This window comes from Amphibalanus amphitrite, unplaced genomic scaffold (genome assembly GCF_019059575.1).
Source record: "Amphibalanus amphitrite isolate SeventyFive unplaced genomic scaffold, NRLGWU_Aamphi_draft 000181F_arrow, whole genome shotgun sequence".
Lineage (NCBI taxonomy): Eukaryota > Metazoa > Arthropoda > Thecostraca > Balanomorpha > Balanidae > Amphibalanus > Amphibalanus amphitrite.
In genome coordinates, this window is record NW_024881676.1 from 679,005 (window position 1) to 699,031 (window position 20,027).

General features: G+C 55.0%; 1 protein-coding gene across 4 annotated transcripts in view; it reads left to right on the forward strand.

Annotated features, from left to right (window-relative positions):
- The window catches only part of LOC122384095 (hepatocyte nuclear factor 6-like), a 43,695-nt gene that overhangs the window by 11,878 nt on the left and 11,790 nt on the right, over positions 1-20,027 (forward strand). For 2 of the 4 annotated variants that reach the window (XM_043371099.1, XM_043371100.1), the window contains exons 2-3: positions 10,078-10,104; positions 11,015-11,074. In XM_043371099.1, coding sequence (XP_043227034.1) covers positions 10,078-10,104; positions 11,015-11,074 — 87 coding nt within the window. The remainder of the gene's footprint in view (positions 1-10,077; positions 10,105-11,014; positions 11,075-20,027) is intronic. The other 2 variants (XM_043371103.1, XM_043371102.1) reach the window with 1 other exon arrangement.

Genomic DNA, 20,027 nt, shown 5'->3' on the forward strand with positions numbered 1-20,027 from the left:
GGCGTTGCCAGCAACGCCGGCAGCGGCGCGGCGGGAGGCGCCAGTGCCGCCGTCGGGGACGTGTGCCCTTCGCTGCGCTCATTCGAGTTGGCCGGCCGGCCGCGCGGCGTAGTCCTTTTGACACGGTGCGAGAAGAGCCGGATGAAGGTGGACTTTTTATTGGCGTTGCTGGTGCTCACGCCGCCGGCGTCCAGTTTGGGCGGCAAGTCCGAGTACCAGGAGTCGGACAAGTCCCGCGCGAACGCCGCCAGCCGGTCGTCGTCACTGCTGGCGGCGGCCCGCCGACGGCGCTGCCTCAGAATCGGACGAGTCGGTGGTACTGAGCACCTCGCGGGACGGGTAGCTGGGAGTGGGCCGGCCGCGGCCCCTGCCAGGCCGCGCCACCTTCACCGGCGCAGCCGCCTTCAAACTGCCCTTGCTGGGCGGCGGGTTGGTCGGCGGAGGCGGCAGCGGTGCCTCGACGTCAGTCCGAGTCGCTGTCACTGGGCGGCCGCCGCGGAGACGGCTTCTGTTTGACCCGCAGCCGGCCTGGGCCGGCTCGGCGCCCTCGGCCGGCGGCGCGCGCCGTTTCGAGCGTTTCACCTTTTCACTGTTACTCTCGCCTGGTCCTCAGCGTCGAGCGGCTCGGCGCTGTTCGGTTTCATGTGGCCCATGCTGCTGGGAAACTCGGGTGGGGACAGCTTTCTGACTGGAGTGCCGTCGAAGATGGAGGAGACGGGGGTGCTCGCAGAGTCCTTGCCCAATGCCCATGATAGAGCCGAGGCTCCACTGGACGCCCAGCTTAATCGGGCTATCGCCGCCCTCCTTCTATGGTGGATTCTTCGGCCCCCTACAGCCACTAGGGCCATCATATACTCCCAGATGGCGGCACCTAGGGGATGAGGGGGGGGGGGGGTGTCTGGGCCACTTGTCCACCTCGTGGCGTCGCCAGCGACGCCTGCGAGTCGGAGCAAATGATTATGGGGTCTTCCTCGAAGGACGGGTGCTTCAGGAGATGTTGCTTTGCCGTTTTGGGCGCCACCATCTCAGATCGGTAAATGGAGCAAATCCTCCCCGCCGCCTCCCGCAGTACCAATGTTGTACTGTCTGGGTGCTCGGTGAGGACCCCAGCGCCGCCTTCCTATTACTCCCCCGGTCGCAGACCCGTCGACCCAGGCCCACGTCGCACGCTGGGGGAGCGCTCCCAGTCACGCCTCCGCAGCACTCCTCCTCGCTGTCGCGGACGCCCCGATCGGCAGCAGGTCCAGGTGGACCGTGACGCCGTCTGTTGGCGTCTACGGGGGCAGTCTCGTGGATAAGCGCGCCTCGGCGGGCAGCGCCACTCCAGTGGTCCCACACCGCTCCCCCGCGCTCTCTCCAGCCGGTCACTGACTTCAGTCACGGTTGGGGGGGGGGGGCTTCCGCCACGACGCGGCGGGTCCTCCGACGGGAGGGAGAGCGCCTTCGCCAGTAGGCGCGATGCCAGCGCATCCCTCCTCATCTCTCCATCGGCACGACGCCCGCCTCGGCCCTCACGGCGAGTCTTGGAGCATGGAAATCGGGCAGCCAGTGATGACTCATGCCACCATCAGCATCTCCGCCTCCAGGACGCCAAGATGTGTGGCCGCAGCCGCAGGCAGCCACGCCGACCCCGCTGCCCGCATGCCCAAGTAGTCTCGAATCGCTGACACCTCTCCTGAAACAAGAGTGGTGTCGTAAACTTAAACCCCTTGCTGGAGCCCGCCAGCCGCGACAACACCGCCACACCAATTTTTGTGACCCCGGAACTTCCGTCCCGAGCCTTATTTCACGGCACGATGCTACAGTGCGCTACACGTATTGTGGTATTCAGCTTCCATGGAAACATCAACTAATTTGGACGCTCAAACATGGGAGTCAGGAGTGGTTAAAGGGACCCTCCCACCTTCAAAAAAGTTTGTGAATTGGCATGAAAGTGATGTCGCTCGATTCAGAAAGAGCGAAAACGAATATCTACCAAATTTCACCGAAAAATATGCACCGGTTTTCAAGATATTAGACTTTTACTTTTGTTTACTTTTTTGGAATCTCCGCTGTTTCTAGCGACTTTATTTTAGAAGTGCGGCGTTTGCGGCAGATGTTGCGCGCAAATAGCATATACCAGCGCGTGCTACAAAACGTTTTAGTCAAACATTTAAAAATTGTTAGATATCTGCGCTGACGTCACACATTCAGAGGGGTATTCCTAAGCATTAGCCCCTCTGAATCAAAATGCTGCAATTTTGAAATTCAATATTTCCGATTTAAGGCATTTCTCGATGTTGTGAGTGCCGAAACCGGTAATTGTGAGCCAGGGACCCCATTTTGGCTATCTCAACTCAAATCTAATGTTAAGGTGGGAGGGTCCCTTTAAGGCCCAGAGCGTTCTGTCTGGTTTATAAAACCTTGGCCAGCAGATGTAAACGTGCTTTTTGTATAAGTGGCTTAATTTTGACGCAAAAGGGCACTAACCTTCGGCGCAAATAATGCAGAAATTTCAGCGCAAATTGCAAAATAGCTTGCGCCGAACTTCGGCGCATGACGGCTTCACGGGCGTCCGGCGTACCATATGGATGTTTTCCAGTTTGGGCTGCAGGTTTTAGCTCTAGGTTTTAGACTGTAGGTTTTGGGTTGGGTTGGGCTGGGCTGGGCTGGGCTGGGCTGGGCTGGGCTGGGCTGGGCTGGGCTGGGTTGGGCTGGGCTGGGCTGGTTGGGGTGGTTGGGTTGGGTTGGATTAGGTTAGGTAAGTTTAGGTTAGTTTAGTTTAGGATAGATATGAATACCTATTTTTTGTAAGTTGAATTATTTTTTTCATTTTGTAGCATCATATGCCTTCCATCTTTGAACTGCCATATTCAAGCACCAGAATAAGTATGGACTTGAACCTTTTCCAGTCTGGATGCCTGTATGGAAGTTGTGCAAAATCATGCAGTTGAAGGTATTGTAACCACAAATAAGAGCTCATGACTCAAGTCTCAACTTGTCCATAATTGGTTATCTTGATGTATACTTGTAGACCCTTCCTCTTACTTGGCACACAGGCATGGTGTCACAGTGTTCTAAAATTGGATTTCAATTGGGTGTCCCAATAAAAAAAAAATCTGAAGACAAAATGAGATAGATTTAGTCTTTCTGCAAAACTGCATAATGCCATTTTTACCTCAGATTTTGTCAGAACCTTCACAGGATCTGAAATGAAATGATGTAGAGTAGATGCATCAACTGTCAAGTCATGCGTAACCTGGCAGCTGGCTGTTGAATCAAACTTTTGACATATTTTTTAGCAAAGATGAAATAAAGCCACTTGTCATATTTTTAGGATGAAAACATTTTCCCCATCATGTGTGGTTATTCACCTAAAATTCTGAAACATGGAACACTGTCATACCAGCATTCCATCATGTCAACCAGCATTCCGCAGCATGTTAGCAGAAGCAGCAGCATGTTATAAGTATATGAAAGATCCAAATAGGTTGTAGGTTGGTAGGTATTGGTACTAAGTTTAACTTAATAGGTTAGTAGGCAAGGTTAGGATTAATTTTAGTTGAGCATCAAGATAACCATTACGAACAAGTAACCAAATCCTTACCTACCCTTGAAAGCATTGCTTCAATCACATCATCACGAAGAACCAGACAAAATTTTTGCACATTCTTACACTATTTGACATCCTGAATCCAGATATGATGATGCTTTCATGTGGCGCAAATACAAGAAAAACGAATAATCAAACCCGTGCGTATTCGTATCAACGGCGCCACAATTGTAGATTAGACCTTTTCTGAACAAATGCCACCACAATTTTAATTGATAAGGGATTAAAATGGCATGAGCATCAACATCTTGATTTTTTCTAAAAGATAGCGATAACTGATAACTAATAACTTACCATTCATTTTGAAATCACGGCGGTAGGTACACCAACACATGGCACTGAAAACAGCAAAAGACGGAATGGCGGAATGTCGTATGGAGCCCTAAAACGCAGCTCGAATTGAGCCCGAAAAGGAAGACGAACTGATGCCGCTTTCGGGGCTAATGTACTTTGAGCCCGAAAAGGGCGCCTAACTGATCCCGATTTTAAAATCATACAGATTTGAGCCCTGTTTTGGCACTCATATGAGCCCTTATTCAAAAATGTTCTCAAAGTGTTTTCTGAGTGTAAGGTCGTCACTGTGAATGCAGGTCATACCAGTTGAATGTGGAATGTCTTCGATACAGTCCCTTGGGCTGACGAGTAAAGGCGCTTGTACGTAGATAGATCATGTTGTAAAGCTTTGCTTATTTATTTCTTTGGCCGATGAGTAGGTAAAAAGGACGCGTTATAGCTGGATATGCGCACATATCCTCAGAAGGGGTAAAAATACATTCATGATACCTCATAAAAGAAATTTGAAAATAACTCTGATAAATTTTCTTGGTTTCGGATTTTATGAATCGTCCATGCACAAGAGCTCTTCAGAGGTATTCGGATTCTTGCACCATTCGTGCTCTGCACGATCTCATGCTCAGCCACAAACACGTCTCACAGTGAGTAACGATTCTCGGCATCAAGTGATTTCTCAGAACAGAAGGCATTGCTTTCATGTTCACTATTGCATATCATTCGCTGCACTTCCCTGCAGGCTCCTAATTCGTGCCGTATTCCAGCTAAACGACTCGGTCGGCTCACCGTCCGACTAACCTTTCAGGTCAGACCGATCCATTTTAAATTTCCAAACTGTACTCGGGCTTCTGAAAGCTCGATTAGACGTTGCTATGGCAACCAATAGAAACAGTGGTTTTTATTCGGAGGCCGCGGCCGGAGCACCTGCACGCCCGGCTTTCGCCTCAGGATATATCCATAATCTATTGTTGAGCGTGTGCCGAGACGGCCTGCTGCGGCGGCCCGCCTGGCCGAGCCAGGGCGGCGGAACGGCCGGCCGCACTGCCGCCGCCTAATGCGATATTAATGCTCATAATAAGGTACCTGGCCATCGCTGATGGAGCCCGGTCCTCTTCTGGATTCAGAAAATGTCTCTGGGTACTGCGCCGGCCCGATCCGAAGGTCAAGACTGGGGCTCGTTTGTTCATGCTATCTGGAGCGGTAAGGTTTTTGGTTGTTAATTTAGACAGGGTCAAGCCCTAGTTCTCGAGCTGCCCGGGCAGTCACTGACTTACCGATATCTATAAGTTATACCTATACACTCAGCTGATGCACTTCATATTGGACAAGTATGAATTAACTCTGAATTAAGTATATTCATTAATCGCTTAATAAAAGTCGGCTTTTGCATAAATAAATCTAAAAGTGAGCTAGTTATGTCGAGACAAACACTCTCTCATTTTACACGGGTCGGGCCAAGAACCGATCATTTCTATTGGAATGTCACGTGACACTTCTGACCACGTAACGATTCTGTGAAATATCCTGATCGAAGTCCCAAAAGCTCACTTGCGGTGGATCAGCGGTCAGCGAAGTAGCCTATACGCGGTGCAGAGACCAGCATTCTAGTAAGTACATCGGATTGGAAGTTGGAACGTCCTGCCTCGTCAACTGGTTCGAGCGCAGTCTGGTATGCGGCATGCGAGGCATACCTATGTTGACGCATGCGAGAGCTTCAACCATGCTCGGTCCTGTGTTCTACTGCTGCGGGTATCTCTTTACGACGGCCCAATACGCAGCAAACAGGCAGATGACTTACTTGATGAGTGTCCAAACAAACGGGCTAGTTGTAAACTGTAATGCGTGCCAAGCTGAAGTGGCTCCTCTGTCAGGTTCTGGATCTAGTTAAAATATCGAAGATTATACTTTTCATAATCTTCATATAGTTTTCTTTGACACATCTTCGAGTGCATGTCCACTGTCCAGGTCTAATGGCTGACCTTTCAAAGGTCAAGAAGTTGAGCTGACGCCACAAAACGAATCATGTAGATTCAAAGTTCTAAGCGTGGGTAGGTACTGGTTTTCAGATAACATTCATGGATAAATGGCCCGAAAAAAGCAAAGCCCTCGGATGGCCAACAGCGTTGTCTGCAAGGTTAGGTACTGGGCAGTGGGACTGGGCACCAATGATTGCATTATTGTCATTAACAGCACATAACCGTTTCCATAGCCTTATGAGGCCCACCGGAGTCCATTCCTTCATACACCCCACCCTACCCCCTCCCTCTGCCGGCCGCCGCCACACTCCATATGAATCCAGGGCGGCGGTCGGCGGTCTCAACTATCCATTAATGAGATGCTTTGAGCGGGCGCCGACCGGTCGGCGGGCCGGACAGCGCGGCGCGCCGCTCGCCATTAGAAGATATTGTCACCGGTCGGCGGGCGGCCGCCGACATTCAGCCCTGCGCCACCGCCGCACCGCCGGCCGCCGTGTCTGTTGTCACTGCGTTGCCATGGCGACCCGGAGCGCCCGAGGCGAACGAGGCCGCCCGCGCTGGGTCGGCGGCAAGACGAGCCCCCGCCCCCGCCCCCGCCTCCGGCCCGGACCGGCCCTGACCCGCCGCCTCCCTCTGCGTCACATCAGGGCGCATACGAGGCCGAATTTATGCCGGCTCAGACAGCTCAGCCTGGCTCCGCTGGTGCGACGAAGTCGAGGAGAGAAGACCTCCGCTGAACTCAGCGCGCTTCTCCGGAGCCGGGCAAATCTGAAACATTACCGAAAATCCCTGTATACAAACCCTCCCACGACCCATAAGACAGACAGAGGAGAAGGCGCACCGCACGCACAGTCTCCCAGTCTCCACGCAGCTCAGTCCAGTGCAGCTTCTGCACTCGCCAGCTGGGTCGGCGGGTCAGACTGCAGCGCGGGTCAGACGGCCCGGACGGTGACGTCAGCCTAGCGACGACCAAACCGGCGCAGCGGCGGCGGCGGCGGCGGCTCGTCGGCGGCGACAAAGGCCTGTCGGTGCGCCATTCAGCTGCACGGCGGACCGGCCGGCCGGTCGGCGCCGCTCGGCAGGAGCCATGCAGCGCCCACCCGCGCCCACCCGCGCCCACCGGCGGTCCTTTCACGCGATTGGGCCGCCATGGGAGCCGCACTTTGAGCCAGTGTCCCGGCCCGTGTGTGCATTGCACAGGTCGGCTGGCACGGCGGACAACAGGCAGGCTTTCAGTGGATGACCGTATGTTATCATGCTCCTTTGGGCGGCGCGTTGGGTCCGCTTTGCTGGGTGTTGGCCTGTGGGGCGCCGGGTCCGCCGGACGGCTGGAGGGTGGAGCGGGCGGTGGAGGCACGTTTCTGACCGCTGATGGTCGGCACAGTGCTGTCGGCACCGACGGCCGACATTTGGGTCGGCGGGGACACACTAATGATGGCCCGTCCGACGGCGCTTCCGTCACTCCAAAGTGTCCCCAGCACCCAGCCCCAGACAAAGGCCCTCGCCGCTGCAAAACGTGACCCAACCAACCCACCGCCAGCGCAGCTCCAGCGAGCACCGACTATGAAGAGACCATTTCGTCGGTTGTGCTGAATTTTACGCCGGGGACCTGCAGCGTAGACTCTGTGCTCCTGCGTTGTGAGGCGGGCCCTGGCCGACGGTGCAGCCCGCTGTGGCGTCGGCTGCGACTGCGGCGGCGGGGTCGGCCGGGGGCCGGGTGCGTGCGGGCGCAATGGCGGCCGGCAGTCGGCACGCGAGCCGCCCGGCTCCATGTTTATGCGCCGCGGCCGCAGAGCACAGCTTAGCCCTCAGCCGCTCGTCCCCACTAATTCCCTGTTGACGTCGGTTAAATGGGTTTCTGGCGGGGGCACCTATAACGGTCTCCTGTCCGCTTTTGAGCGATCAGCGATGACTTTCAGCGATGGCGCAGGCTATGCAGCACATTTAATCAGAGTATGTAAAAGTAAAAAAAGTAACAAACTTGATAAATTGAGAGAAATATCTCTCATTACGTTTTGTAAGCATTAAGGAGGTTCTTGTATTTTTATATCGCAGTTTCTCTAATACCGCAATCGAATCTGAGTAGATACGTTTCACATTGTCTTCCGTGAGGCAAGAGCTACCGTCTAATATCACATTTATGATGATTTCATCTTTTTGACCAAATAATAAAGGCGCCAGATCCCTATTGCTGGTCGCCCTTCCAAAGATGGCGAATAAAGACACCCACCTCATTCTTCAGGAGCAATCCGTGGCCAATCTGATCCAATTTATCTGCTCTTTTGCCTGTAGTGTTCTGCTTCAAGGATGCTGAATGAAGGCACGTAATTACGAGCGCGCGCTGTCTCGAGTGAAGCCGCTCCCCAGGCGGAAGGCGGCATTTCAGTCGACCCCAGGCGCGGTCGCCGGCTCAGAGAGACGCTGACGAGCGGAACTCGACGGCAGGAACACGAGGCAGCTGCAAAATTGTACCGTAGAGCCAAGCGAGGGGCATCGGAGTATTCTTGTATTCTTTTTCAATATTCTTTTCAGGTAGATAAGATAGATGCCTGTCATTTTTGTTTCATAGAAGGACGCATAAAGATATGCGATAGTGACGATGTGTTGGTGACGCACGTCTTATGTCTTACACCTGTACGAATAAAATATTCAAATAGTTTCTATGTTAGCGGTGCGAACTGCGGGACCGATTTCCAAAAGCGCTGCTCCTGCCGCTGAGGGTCCAGTGTTCAGCAGCCCGTGCCCAATGGCCCCGATCGCCGACACATGACGCCTGGGCGGCTGTCTGAATGATGACGACGTCCTCGTACCTGATGTTGTTCAGCGAAATCGACGATGGCATGACTGCTGATCCTGCCGAGCCGATGACCAGCTCAGAAGGCCAAATGAGCCTCAGACAGGAGCCGGGTAAGCCTCGCCGGCCGGCACGCGAGCGAAAATTCACCGACTTTTCGCCGGGGGATCTACCTACCGTGATTATTACCTGTTCGGTGTCCATACAATGTGAACATGAGAGACGGTGCCCTTAGCGCTTTACTTGAATCTTCACAGATAAAAGCCTGATCTTTCATAGCTTATAAGTGCTTTATAAATGCTCATAAATGTTTTATTAGTCTTTGTTCTGCCAGACTTTTCTAGAGGAGAACGATTTTCGAAGAACCAAAAGTCGTTCTGGCCTGCGAGGCGAGGTCGGGGCGTTCAGCGCCGCTGCGGACCTCGCCGCGGTCCGAGTCAAAAGGTAAACACACCAGCTGTGTCAGCTGTCAGCTGTCACATTGGCAGGTGGGGCAAACACGCCGCGCACCGCCCGCGTCGAATTCGCCGCGACTGTCGCACCGACGGCCACGCCACGGCCACGCAGTCCCTGGCGCCGTGTCAAACGGACCGGCCGTGACGTCACACTGGCAGAGTGACGTCACACTTACAGAGCGATCAAAACACCCGGTTAGCACAAAACACCCATCGTGTCCTCTCGTCAAGATAGTTTCATAGAAATCGTCGACTTCACTGCTTCAGGGCACCCGTTCGATTTTATTTTAATCACTTTTGTCTGCTGTGACCGGTACGCTTGTAGCGAGGAGAGTGAACTGGGCAGTGGGCATGATGCACTCCAATAGATACGGCTTTACTGAGCTATGCCAGTAAGCTGCCAGCTTTGCCAATTGTCATTCAGTTCGGTGTGCAGATTCAGTATTATCTGAAAAACCAATGAAATAACCATGCATAACTGGGTACACTAAACGTCAAGTGAAGTTCTGAATTTGATATGAGTTGCGCTCACAAAAACGGAACGTCTCCGTTTAGTGCACCCTTGCCATTTAGTTCCAGCTTGGGAACCGGCTATAATTCCATCATAAGGTCATGGAACATTTAATAGAGACTAACAATTTGTGGATAGATATTTGATGTATAATTTGGACCCGCTATAACTCCCTGATGATACGCTGGCTCACTTATGCATTGGCTCGGAGCTCGGTACTCTGAAGAAAATATGACTTCATTATGCATGGATACGGTTATGCACCGTCATAAGAAAGCAATCACCAAACCTGATACCCGAATAGCCACTGTATAGTGTATCTTACCCTGCGTCGTCACATGTACCTAATTAAGTTTTTGTCGTTTTTATTTCACCGCTAGCGATGCATTGATTGCTGAGTTACGTTCATGTTCGGCTGTGTCTGTGAGCCGATTTCTGACGATTTCGTTTGTCCGCAGGTGGCTCACGGCACGACGCCTGGCAGGGTGAGTAGCTGAACGGGGTGGGACACGGGAAACCGTCTGTGACCTGACCCGACCTTACCCCATCCGGCCACCTTTACCACAAAACTCGGAATCCTGTTCCGCTGATAATCCAGCAGTCTCTGTGATAATACATCCAATGGACACCGACCTGCAGAGGGTTACATGTATGTCATGCTTTCCTCGAGCCTCCTTTCTTGTTTCCTATTCCCTCACCCCTAACTCATGTCCCCAGCCACGTCCCACTGTCCCCCCCCCCCTATTGTCGTGCCGGGACGTCCCGCACAGCGCTGCCGCCGGGGAGCTGACATTTGCTGCCGCCGTCCCGTCCGGTCCGATCGCCGCCGACATTGTCTATTCAGCTGTATGTCCATCCATTGCCCGAGCGGCGGTCATTTACCAGTCATGTTTCCCAATCACTTCTCAGAATCGCTAACACACCGCGTCGCGGCCGTCCGATTGGCGCGGCGCAGAGAGCCGGCGCCGGTCCCCCGATAGCCGGTCGATATTAAAGGCTCAAACGTCCACCGCACCTGTACGGTCTCATCATCATAAAGCGCCGGCTGAGCGCTGGAATGTTGCTGCAGACCGGCCGGACACTATGCATAATGTACAAGTCGGCCGTTCGCTCTTTAACACCCGTTCTTGTTAAGCTGTAACTGGTCCCTGTCGCCAAATTGTTTGTCACGAACTGTCGCCAACAACTTTCGAGTTCCCTTGACGAGCCGATTTGAGAAAATCCTCCGCACGCCGGTGAAACTAAAACTTGGTGTTCCCGGCCGGCCGAGCGGAGCGCGTTAGCGTTCTGTCCCGCTCCAGCTCTGTCCGGCTCTCCGCCCGGCTCGTCTGGGCCCTGTGACGCCACATGTCTGTTGTCGTGTTCTGAAGGCGCGGTGGGGCTCTCGGTTTTCAGAGAGCGGTCCGTACGCGCCGGCCGGCGGCGGCCAGCCCTGGTCGGTTCCAGTCACCAATGGTTAGTGGCGTCCGTTCGCCCCCTCCCCCGCGCACCGCCGCCGAGCCCCGCACCCCTCCGGGCAGACCCTGGGACGGGACGGCAGAGACTATAGTGCACCCTGGATGTGGCTCTGTTCCGTCAGAACCGAGCACCTGCTCTGGTACTGTCGCTCACTCAAAGTCGGAAGCACTGATCAGGCATGTCGCATTCGTGAGAAAACTGACGAGAGGTGTCACCAAGCGGGCGGCGCGGTTCTTCCGGGACTATCTTGAAATTTCCTTCTTCTTCTGTTTGGCTTTTGTCTTTCCATTAGTTCCACACGCACGAATGGGTGGAGAATGCTGGTGAAGGACCGTGAGATCGTTAGGCAAAGTAGTTTCTCTTCCATAGTTCACATTCACAAATTTGTGTCTCTGATGCAACGGAATTGTTTGGTAACAGGTCACAGGAAAGCGAACTGTCTAAATGTAATTCTGGCTCATCCATCCTTCTACTTCTCTACCTCCTCCATCTTACCTCCCACGTCCCTCTACCCTCTCATCCCTTCGTCCTCCTCCCGTCTGTCCCTCTGTCCCCGTCCCTCTGTCCCCGTCCCTCTGTCCTCGCCCCTCTGTACCCCACCGGTCCCACTACCGAATTAATCCGTCCGACTGGAAGTCCGGACGTAGCCGGCGGAAGAGGGGAGCCCCCAGGGAGAGGGCAGGGGAGGGAGCCCCGGGAGGCCGCCGACCGGGGAGGGGGACCCCGCTCCCGGAGAATCCACACACCCCCATGTGGGTGCCTGACACCGGCGGCCAGCGCTCAATCATATTTCTAATCTCTGAACTCTGCGGCCGCCGGCGCCGGGCAGCCCCACAATGACGGGGACAGAGGGGAGGGGGAGGGGAGGGGTGCCGTGACGCATCACGGAGGACGCCAAATGTCAGCTGGTCTCCGACCGGTGTCAGCTGGCCAGCGGCCGCCACATCCACGCTGATGCATTGCCGTGACCTTTGGTAGAGACGGACAATTTTTAACCGCTGGGTATACGTGTGACGCACCCTTCAATGTGGGTTTGGGAGGACACCCTATGTGTTGTAAGCGCTGAGCAATGGGTACTATTCATTGCTGCCATTAGTGGTATTATAATGTTGTAAGGATGTTAGTGTCCTGGCTGTCAGACCACTTTGAAGTGAACAAGCAGAGGTAGCATCTTTGTAAGTTAGCTCAAAGGTTTCAGTCAGGCGTAAGGCATGTAGCCAAGTCAATCAATTATACTAAATAACTTCACTGATGATCATGAATCGTGATAGATATGATTCAATATTGGCATAATTCATGGCCCTTCTTTTTCTCGTCACTCAAACACAATAAGAAAGCATCACGGCTCCACCAGTCTTCCTTGTCCGTTCTCTGAACCCTCTCCCTCCCCACCCTACCCCCGAGTAGCAGGCTACTGGTGGCTGTCGCCTGTCCCCTATCCCTGCCATGGTGCCTGCCACGCGACTGTGCAGAGTTCGCCGACCGCCAGAGCCGGGACCGGTCGGCAGCGGCCATAGCGCCGCCGGCCGCCGATGCAAAATGCATCGCGATGGCGGTGTGCCGATGATGCCGTGCCCCGCGGCCGGCGCAGGCCCTGCTGCGCGCACGTGACCGCTCGCGCTGCTCGCACATTACCGTACAGACGTAATGGAGGCTTGTCGCGGCGGCCGGCGCGGCCATACCTGGCGTACATTTTTATTAGAGGTCCCGATTGAAAAGTGGACGGCCGAGTGGTCAGCGGCGGCCGCACTGTGGCGTGCCCCCTAATAAAACCCTGGCGTGACGCCCTAATCCGCGGCAGCTCTGCCGTAATAAGGCGGTGGCGGCGGATACGGCGCGGTGAGACGACGAGCGGTGCACGGCCGCGCCGCTGCTCGCCGCCGCTAATCAGCGCCGGTCGGGACGCGCCTTGATGGAGGGCTCATGCCCGCGGCCGTATTAGCCACCCCTTTGTTTCTGGGTAGGTCTGTGGGTAGCCCTGGGGCACGAGTGGTGGGCGGACGATCCACCGAGCGGCTCTGACCAGTTCCAGGCACGTTTCGGTCAGTCTGACGTCGGAAATCAACTGACGACAAATCATCGCCACCATCTCGGCCAGTAAATCATGTAACTCTATCAGGGCGGCGGCCGAAAGAGGAACGAAGCGAAACGGCTGCGGCTAAGGGAATAGACTGTTGCCGATTGGCGATGTGAGGAAGAGTGGGAAGGGAAGTCAGGCAGCTCGCCTCCTTTCAATGATACATTACATGTCACAGGAATACTTAGAAGTTCATTCACCCGTAGAAATATTTCCTTTAGCCTTCTCTTCGCTCTATTTTTCCATTACCGCTATATACATGTATTGAGATTCGAGACGTTAAAAAGGTGCCAGGCTTACTTTTGTCTCGCGTTCACTTTTCTCGTTAAACGTTTAAAAGAAGTCTTTGGCCCAAGTCCTGGCACACAAACAAAAACAACATAAAAATGATTAAACAAAATCAGAAATTCCATTTAACCACATACTCTGATAATTTGATGAATAAAATTAAACGGTTAAACATGCATTTTCAACCCCGCAAATGCGGTCGAAATCCCAATCTACCTGCTCACCAACTCACTTAATTGTTCAGCATTGTGCGGTTTTCCGCTAAGTTCTCCGAAGAGTTGCTGCGCCGAGCTTGCAACTTGGCTAAGTGCATATCCAGTCGTACCATGTCCGGTCGTTTTAGTGCAGAACGCAGCGGGGCTCCGCAGCAGCGGCCGCAGCTCTGTTGTGCGCGCCATCCGTCGGTTACTATGACAACGGCAGGTCAACAGCGGCCCGTTAGAGCCGCGTGAAATTAATTACGGCGGCTCTAGAGAGTCCGCTGGCGAGTGGTCGGTCGCTAAGGAAAAGCAAATAAGATTTTTTCGTCCGGGCGTGGATATATTCTCAAAATTTTCCGAACGCAAGCTTTCCGCAGCATCGTGCTTGTGTTCTACTCCGCACAACAAGCATGTATGCTGATTTATTGTCACGCCGCACCCGTTTCACGCCGCACTGTTTTGCCTGAGCGGCCCCCAAAGCATGTCCCCACTCACCAGTCACCAGACCAGCACCAACCGTCCCCTCGCAGGCCGCCCGGCGCACGACTATGCCCCGAGGATTCCCCTGCAGCGAGTCTGCGGTAGCACGTACCGAGGACTCCCCCAGCTGTGCCCACTGCTGCAGTTACCGAGGGGCGGCCGGCAGCCCCTGCCAGAGCGGCCCGCGGCCCCGGGCGCGCCGGCCGCCTATTTAGCGAGCCCCACATGGCAATACGCGAGGAAAACATCGCGCAACCTGATTGTCATTCCCAGGGGGGCCTACTACAAGATTGCCCTTGTTTGCGCACCTTGTTAGCCAGTCCTGCCGTTGAAAGTGGAATACATATTTATCTGGGAAGCTATGCGCGGAGCCGCGGTGCGACCGCCGCTCGCGCTGCTCCTGTCGCCATGCCCCCGGGCGTTCCTCCGCCGCCGAGCGCTCTGCCCCGGGGCGTTCTCCCGTCGGCGCTCGTCCGTCCACGGCAATAATACTTCTTCTTCTCCGGCGCGCCTCAAGTGTGTGCCGCTCCTGGTAATTACCGGGCGCGGGAGGCGAGGATTCTTCCGACGTCCCGCCTGATTACCGATCGGCCGATAAGATGAATGAAACAAAAGAAACGGCCATGTCCGCCGACGTCCGTTAAATGATTTCTCGCCGGCTGCATTAGTCATGAGCGCTGGCCGGCGGCGCGGCCAGAGAATACCGCTCGGCCGGCGCCCGTGCCGCCGCCGCAGGCAGCAGAACCGATGGCCGGGGTGGAGGGGCCGGGCCGCCGCCGCTTAGTCCCCGTGGGGATGCAGGCCGTTCCAACTCCGGGCACAGCCATAGTCGGAAAATATGGCACAACCGCTCAGCCGGCACGGCCCACGCCAACACGGGACTGTCGCGCGCCACGCTAAAATCACCAGCCGAGCCGACCGGGAGTGCTAAAGAGGGCGGCACGGACGTGCTCAAAGCCGAGTCGAACGGCGAATGAAAAAGGTTCACGCGTCTTTGGCCAAGCGGGCGTAGCGAATGGTGCGTCAGAAACGCTAATTCGCCGTTACCCGAGGCTGAGTAGTGTCGAAAGAAAGACGGCAAGAAACATCAGGAGATCTTGTTGACCTATTGTGAGAAGTGGTTGAAACATATTAGAATCACCAACAGAGGAAAGGTTCCGTCAGAACAGAACACCGCATACCGAGGACGGCGCAGCGGCGGCCATTGCGGTGCGCCGGCGTAGGACAATGACAGTGCGCCCCGCTCGCCGCTGGCGGCGTTAATGACGCGGCGACGCGGCGTCGTCGTCCATTACTGGGCGCGTGCGGCGTTCCCACGCGGCCCAGGTGAGGTCGGAGGGCGTAACGAGCCAGCCTCCGGCCGCCAGCCAGCGCCGCCGACCCTAATTGAACACTTTTTGCGCCGCCCCGGGCGGAGGCGGGGCGGGGCGGGGGCGGGGGCGGGCGCGGCCGGAGAGGCAGACACATTGGCGCCGGGGAGGAGACGAGAGAAAGCGGTAAAAGCAATGCCTGATCCGATCTGGCACGCAGTGGTCGTCGGACGGAAAATAGAAGGCAGTGCCGTTGGCCGGAACAGAACGCAAAGTGACGGGGCGGCGATCAGTCGGTGACTGCCAAGATAAGAATAGCCTCAGATAAGACCTGACGTCTTACTAGCGATATATCCCGTTCATTTAGCTCTGGATCCGTCTCCGTTACCGCTGAGGCTCCAACCACCGTCGCCGCCGACCTCTGCAGCGATTATTACGGCGCTGGAGCGGAGCGGCCGGTCCCTAGGCGACGGCGGTCGGCGCCGTCAAGCAGCCGTGGCGCCGGTGGATTCGTCTTGTTGCCCGTGACAGGTCATTACCGAGCAGAAATTAGCCGCCCGAGCAGCACCTGGGGTCGGCGGAGCGGCCACAGGACCGTCGACGGAGACGGATGGCGCGGCGACGCGACGCTGTCGATCGTAACCCGCGGTCCGACGACGGAGCGTTCTCTCCGGACCGTCCGACGGTCCACTATGCCGCCGTAAGGCTCCGTATACGGCTACTCCCCGGACCGGCCATCGGTCCACTCTGCCGCGCTGGTGCTCCGTATACGGCTACTGACCGACCGTCCACCGGTTCCCTCTGCCGCGCTGGTGCCTTATATTATATGGCTATTGGCTACTGACCGCCCGCGGTGGCCTGCTGACCCTCCTAGTCCTGCTGACCATCCAGCAACGGTTCCCTCTGCCGTGCTGGTGCTCCGTATATGGCTAGTGGCTACTGGCCGTCCGCGGTGGCCTGCTGACCCTCACGGAACCCCTGACTGTGTCTGTAGGTTCAGAGGGCCGTCGACTCTTCATGCTTGTAGCGATGTAGCAGAGCTACAGTTAGGGGTGATATAGCACGGAATGATAGTGTCAGATAGTGGGACGGATATAAATCGACACCAAACGGCAGAATAGATAACTCTGAACCAAATTATAAAGCTTACTTTATTTGAACACAAAATGACTGAGCATTTTCATACTGCATATCCTATTTTCAAAATATGTCTTTGTGAAAGGTAATGTTAGGTCCTCTCCGTGGCCGAGTGGATAAAAGCGCCGGAATTCGACGCTTAGCCGGAAGTGAGAGCCCGGTTCGAGCCCCGGTGCGGGCGGCCACATTTAGCTCCTACGTGTAATGGCGTGCGTGTCTGTGGCAGGGGCCGCACAGAAGCCAGGTAACGTGAGTGAGCGGAGGGGACCGTGTCCAGTCGTGAGGGCACGTTAAACGTTCGGACAAAATTGTGCCATACAACTGGAATTGCGCGATCGGGTGGTGGGGTCAGGGTCAGCACAACAAGCTATGCTTAGTGCGGGCTCTGATTCCTCAATTCCGCCCATTCAGCCATTCGGACTAAATTTATAAAAAAAAATGTTGCAAATATATACAGCATTCTCTATGATTTAAAATAATGTACAGATTGTAGTGGGGAAATTAAGGACAATATCGGCATATCATTGCTTCAGGAGTCATAACAACATACATCCACAACGTCCAAGCGTCACAAACAATGCACCTTTATGGGTGTATATCCGGCATCATTAGTGAGTGATGCACCGTTCGAGCCATTGTCCATTTCCATGAAAAATGGCTGCCTGCCGGCCGGCCTTGGAACTTATTGTTAATCACGAGGGCTGGGAAAATATAAACCAACCGTGTGAATAATCCGAAGAAAGTTTCTTCAAGATATTCTAAAACCTTTGATCTTTCAGATAGGCAGCCGATCTAATACACCGGCCTTGTGAAACGTTCAAATTTCCTTTCTTTTACGGACAAACAAAATTTTTAATCGAAGCGAAAGTCATGACATTTAATTGAAAGACGAGAGTGCCTGTAGCCAAAATCTGTGAGGCGTGGGAAGCAGACATTGGTCTGATAAGAGTACATGGGTGCGATTAGGCTAAATGCAATGGAATCGAAAACGAATGGATTACAATCAACTACACATAGCAAACCATAGTATAAATTCAACAAAATATTCAGGGGCGGTACGGCCTTCGATAAATGTGTGCTCCTATACTTGGCGTCTCCCTACATTACGTGGCGGCTCATCCCGCCCCCACCCAGCCCGTGCCCTGATCAGATACGGTCGGACCCCTCCGCGACATCGCCGCAGGCGGCACGCCGTGACCTGTGACGTCACTGACACGTCTGTGACGTCATCGCTGGCTGACTCACATGGCATAGTGTCCGTGCTGCCCTGAGTCACGCAGCAGACATTAGACAGAGGGCCTCGACGGCATGCCGCAGGCGACGGGCGGCTGTGGTGGAGGAGAGGGGCGCTCTAGTGGTAGAGTTCGCAGGCGGTAGCGCCATATTTGGCAAGGGGCGGCAGCGGCAGAGTTTACTGGCAGTAGCGCCGTATTTGTCGAAAAGCGGTGGCAGCGGCGGCGGCTTTGCACACTCAGCCCGTCGCCACCGCCCGGCGCCGCTTGTTATTTTCTTCGGCTCGAATTGGTGGCCGTGTTGTTCATTAAAGCGGCGGCCGGCGGTCGGGGCGCCAGATAATAAGGACCGCCGGGAGCGTTCAGACTCTCCAGCGGCCACGGCGCGGCCGGTCGGCTCGTGATTTATCGGCCCGATCTGCATCCGCGCCGCGGCGGCCGGCACCGCTGCAGTTCCGCGATCGGAGCTGGGCATGAGCGGGCGCGCCGCGGCGCCGCCCGGCTCGACAGCCGGCCGCAGACACGCCTCGGACGGCTCCGGCTCTGAAGAGGCTCGCCGGAACGTGCTCGTCAGAAGCGCGCCTGAAGGGCTCCTCGCCAGGATTGTAATCGGAGTGAAGTGGAGAGCAGGTCGCCGGAGCTGTCTCAAATGGACGACCATGGGTGGCGCGGCCGGGTTCAGCGCAGGCCGCGGGACTGGGCTGGCTGGTGGAGAGCGGGGCCTCCAGGACAGGAGATAGCGAAGGCAGTTATAAGGTTTTGTGCATACTAAAAGTAAAAATCAAGACAGAGGGTATGTAGATGAAAAGCACAATTCCATTCAACAAAACATGTAGTTGTAGCCGGAACAAGAGTAAACATCCTTTTAAGGTAAAACCGTACCCCATGAATATGAACACTACCTACGTGGATCTTAGCAAAATAGTGGACCTTTTTGCCATGCATATAATCTTACCAAACTATGGATACGTTGGCAGAATATGTCAAAGTATTTTGAAGGAGAAATCACCGTTGGCTGGGAACCAGTGACTCTCAAGATTAGTGACTTTGTGCCGTTCTTCGTGCACTGGACAGAGAGCTAAGCTCTGATGTAAGATTGCTAGCGCGAGTGGCTTGCCTTTGTCGAGTTTCGAGAAGGCTTGCAGCGATTTCTCTGGCAGAGCCCATGTCGGTTTCTCCAGTCTGGCGTAGCTCAGCGGTGTCCGTTCGTACACGCGCCTGTAATCGTGCCACGGCTGCCCGCTGTAGCCGCCCGCCTCAAGGGGATAAGCGCTGCAGTGCAAACGTGAAATAAGGGGCTTTGCATACAGTATAAGGTCTGAGTACACGAGCCCGGTGTCTGAAGTGGGTTCCGCAGAACGGAGCCGGCGCCGTCGAGCCGAGGCTCTGTCCGCGTGGCGCCGACCGCTGCCGTTCCAGAAACAGTGCCTGGCCTGGTAGGCTGTGCCGCAACGCGTAAGTGTTCGGCGACACAGCATACCAGCACGGCGAACGGCGGGCTCTGAAGTCTGAAGCCGGGAAGGAAATGGCGTGTGGAAAAGAAACAAATGACTCGATAGCGATGCGAGTGACGATGTTGGGTGAATAATCAGACTCTGATTTTGTGGCACACATGATTGGCGCAAGACATGTTCGCAGGCTAGGACGACTGAATAAAAAGCCTGAAATAACATGGTTCTTTCTAGCCCATGAACACTTGCTTTGTGCATTGGCACATCCAATGTCGAACCGTGCACCCATATTCACGGTGCTTCCTGGTCTTTGACACCCGTGATGACACTGACGACCAGTGACCTTTCGTGCGCCTCCCCTCCCTCCCCTGCCCACCTCAGTCTCCGCTGTCAGCCGGCCGATGTGCCGTGAAAGCCAACCTCCGACCCTCCGAGACGGAATTAGTCCATTCATTATCCTTATCTCCGTCAGCCAGCCTCCTGGCGCACCATATCATATTATCCGCCCTAATGAAATGAAACTTGTAAACAAATTAAATTAGCAATAATTCTGCGTCGTGCGGCCCTGATTGGATCGTGGTCCGGCCGGCCGGTCGGGCAGCGCCCGTATTACCGGTCGGCGGTCCGTCGGCCGCCGGCTCAGGTCGGCCGCTTTATTATCCGTCGTCCTGTCGCAGGAGCTCCGTCATAAAGCACGGGACAATCAGGAAAAATTGGGCACCGCTCGTAATAAACGGCCACCCGTACGCGGCTGACCGGGTGGCCATAGAGGCGG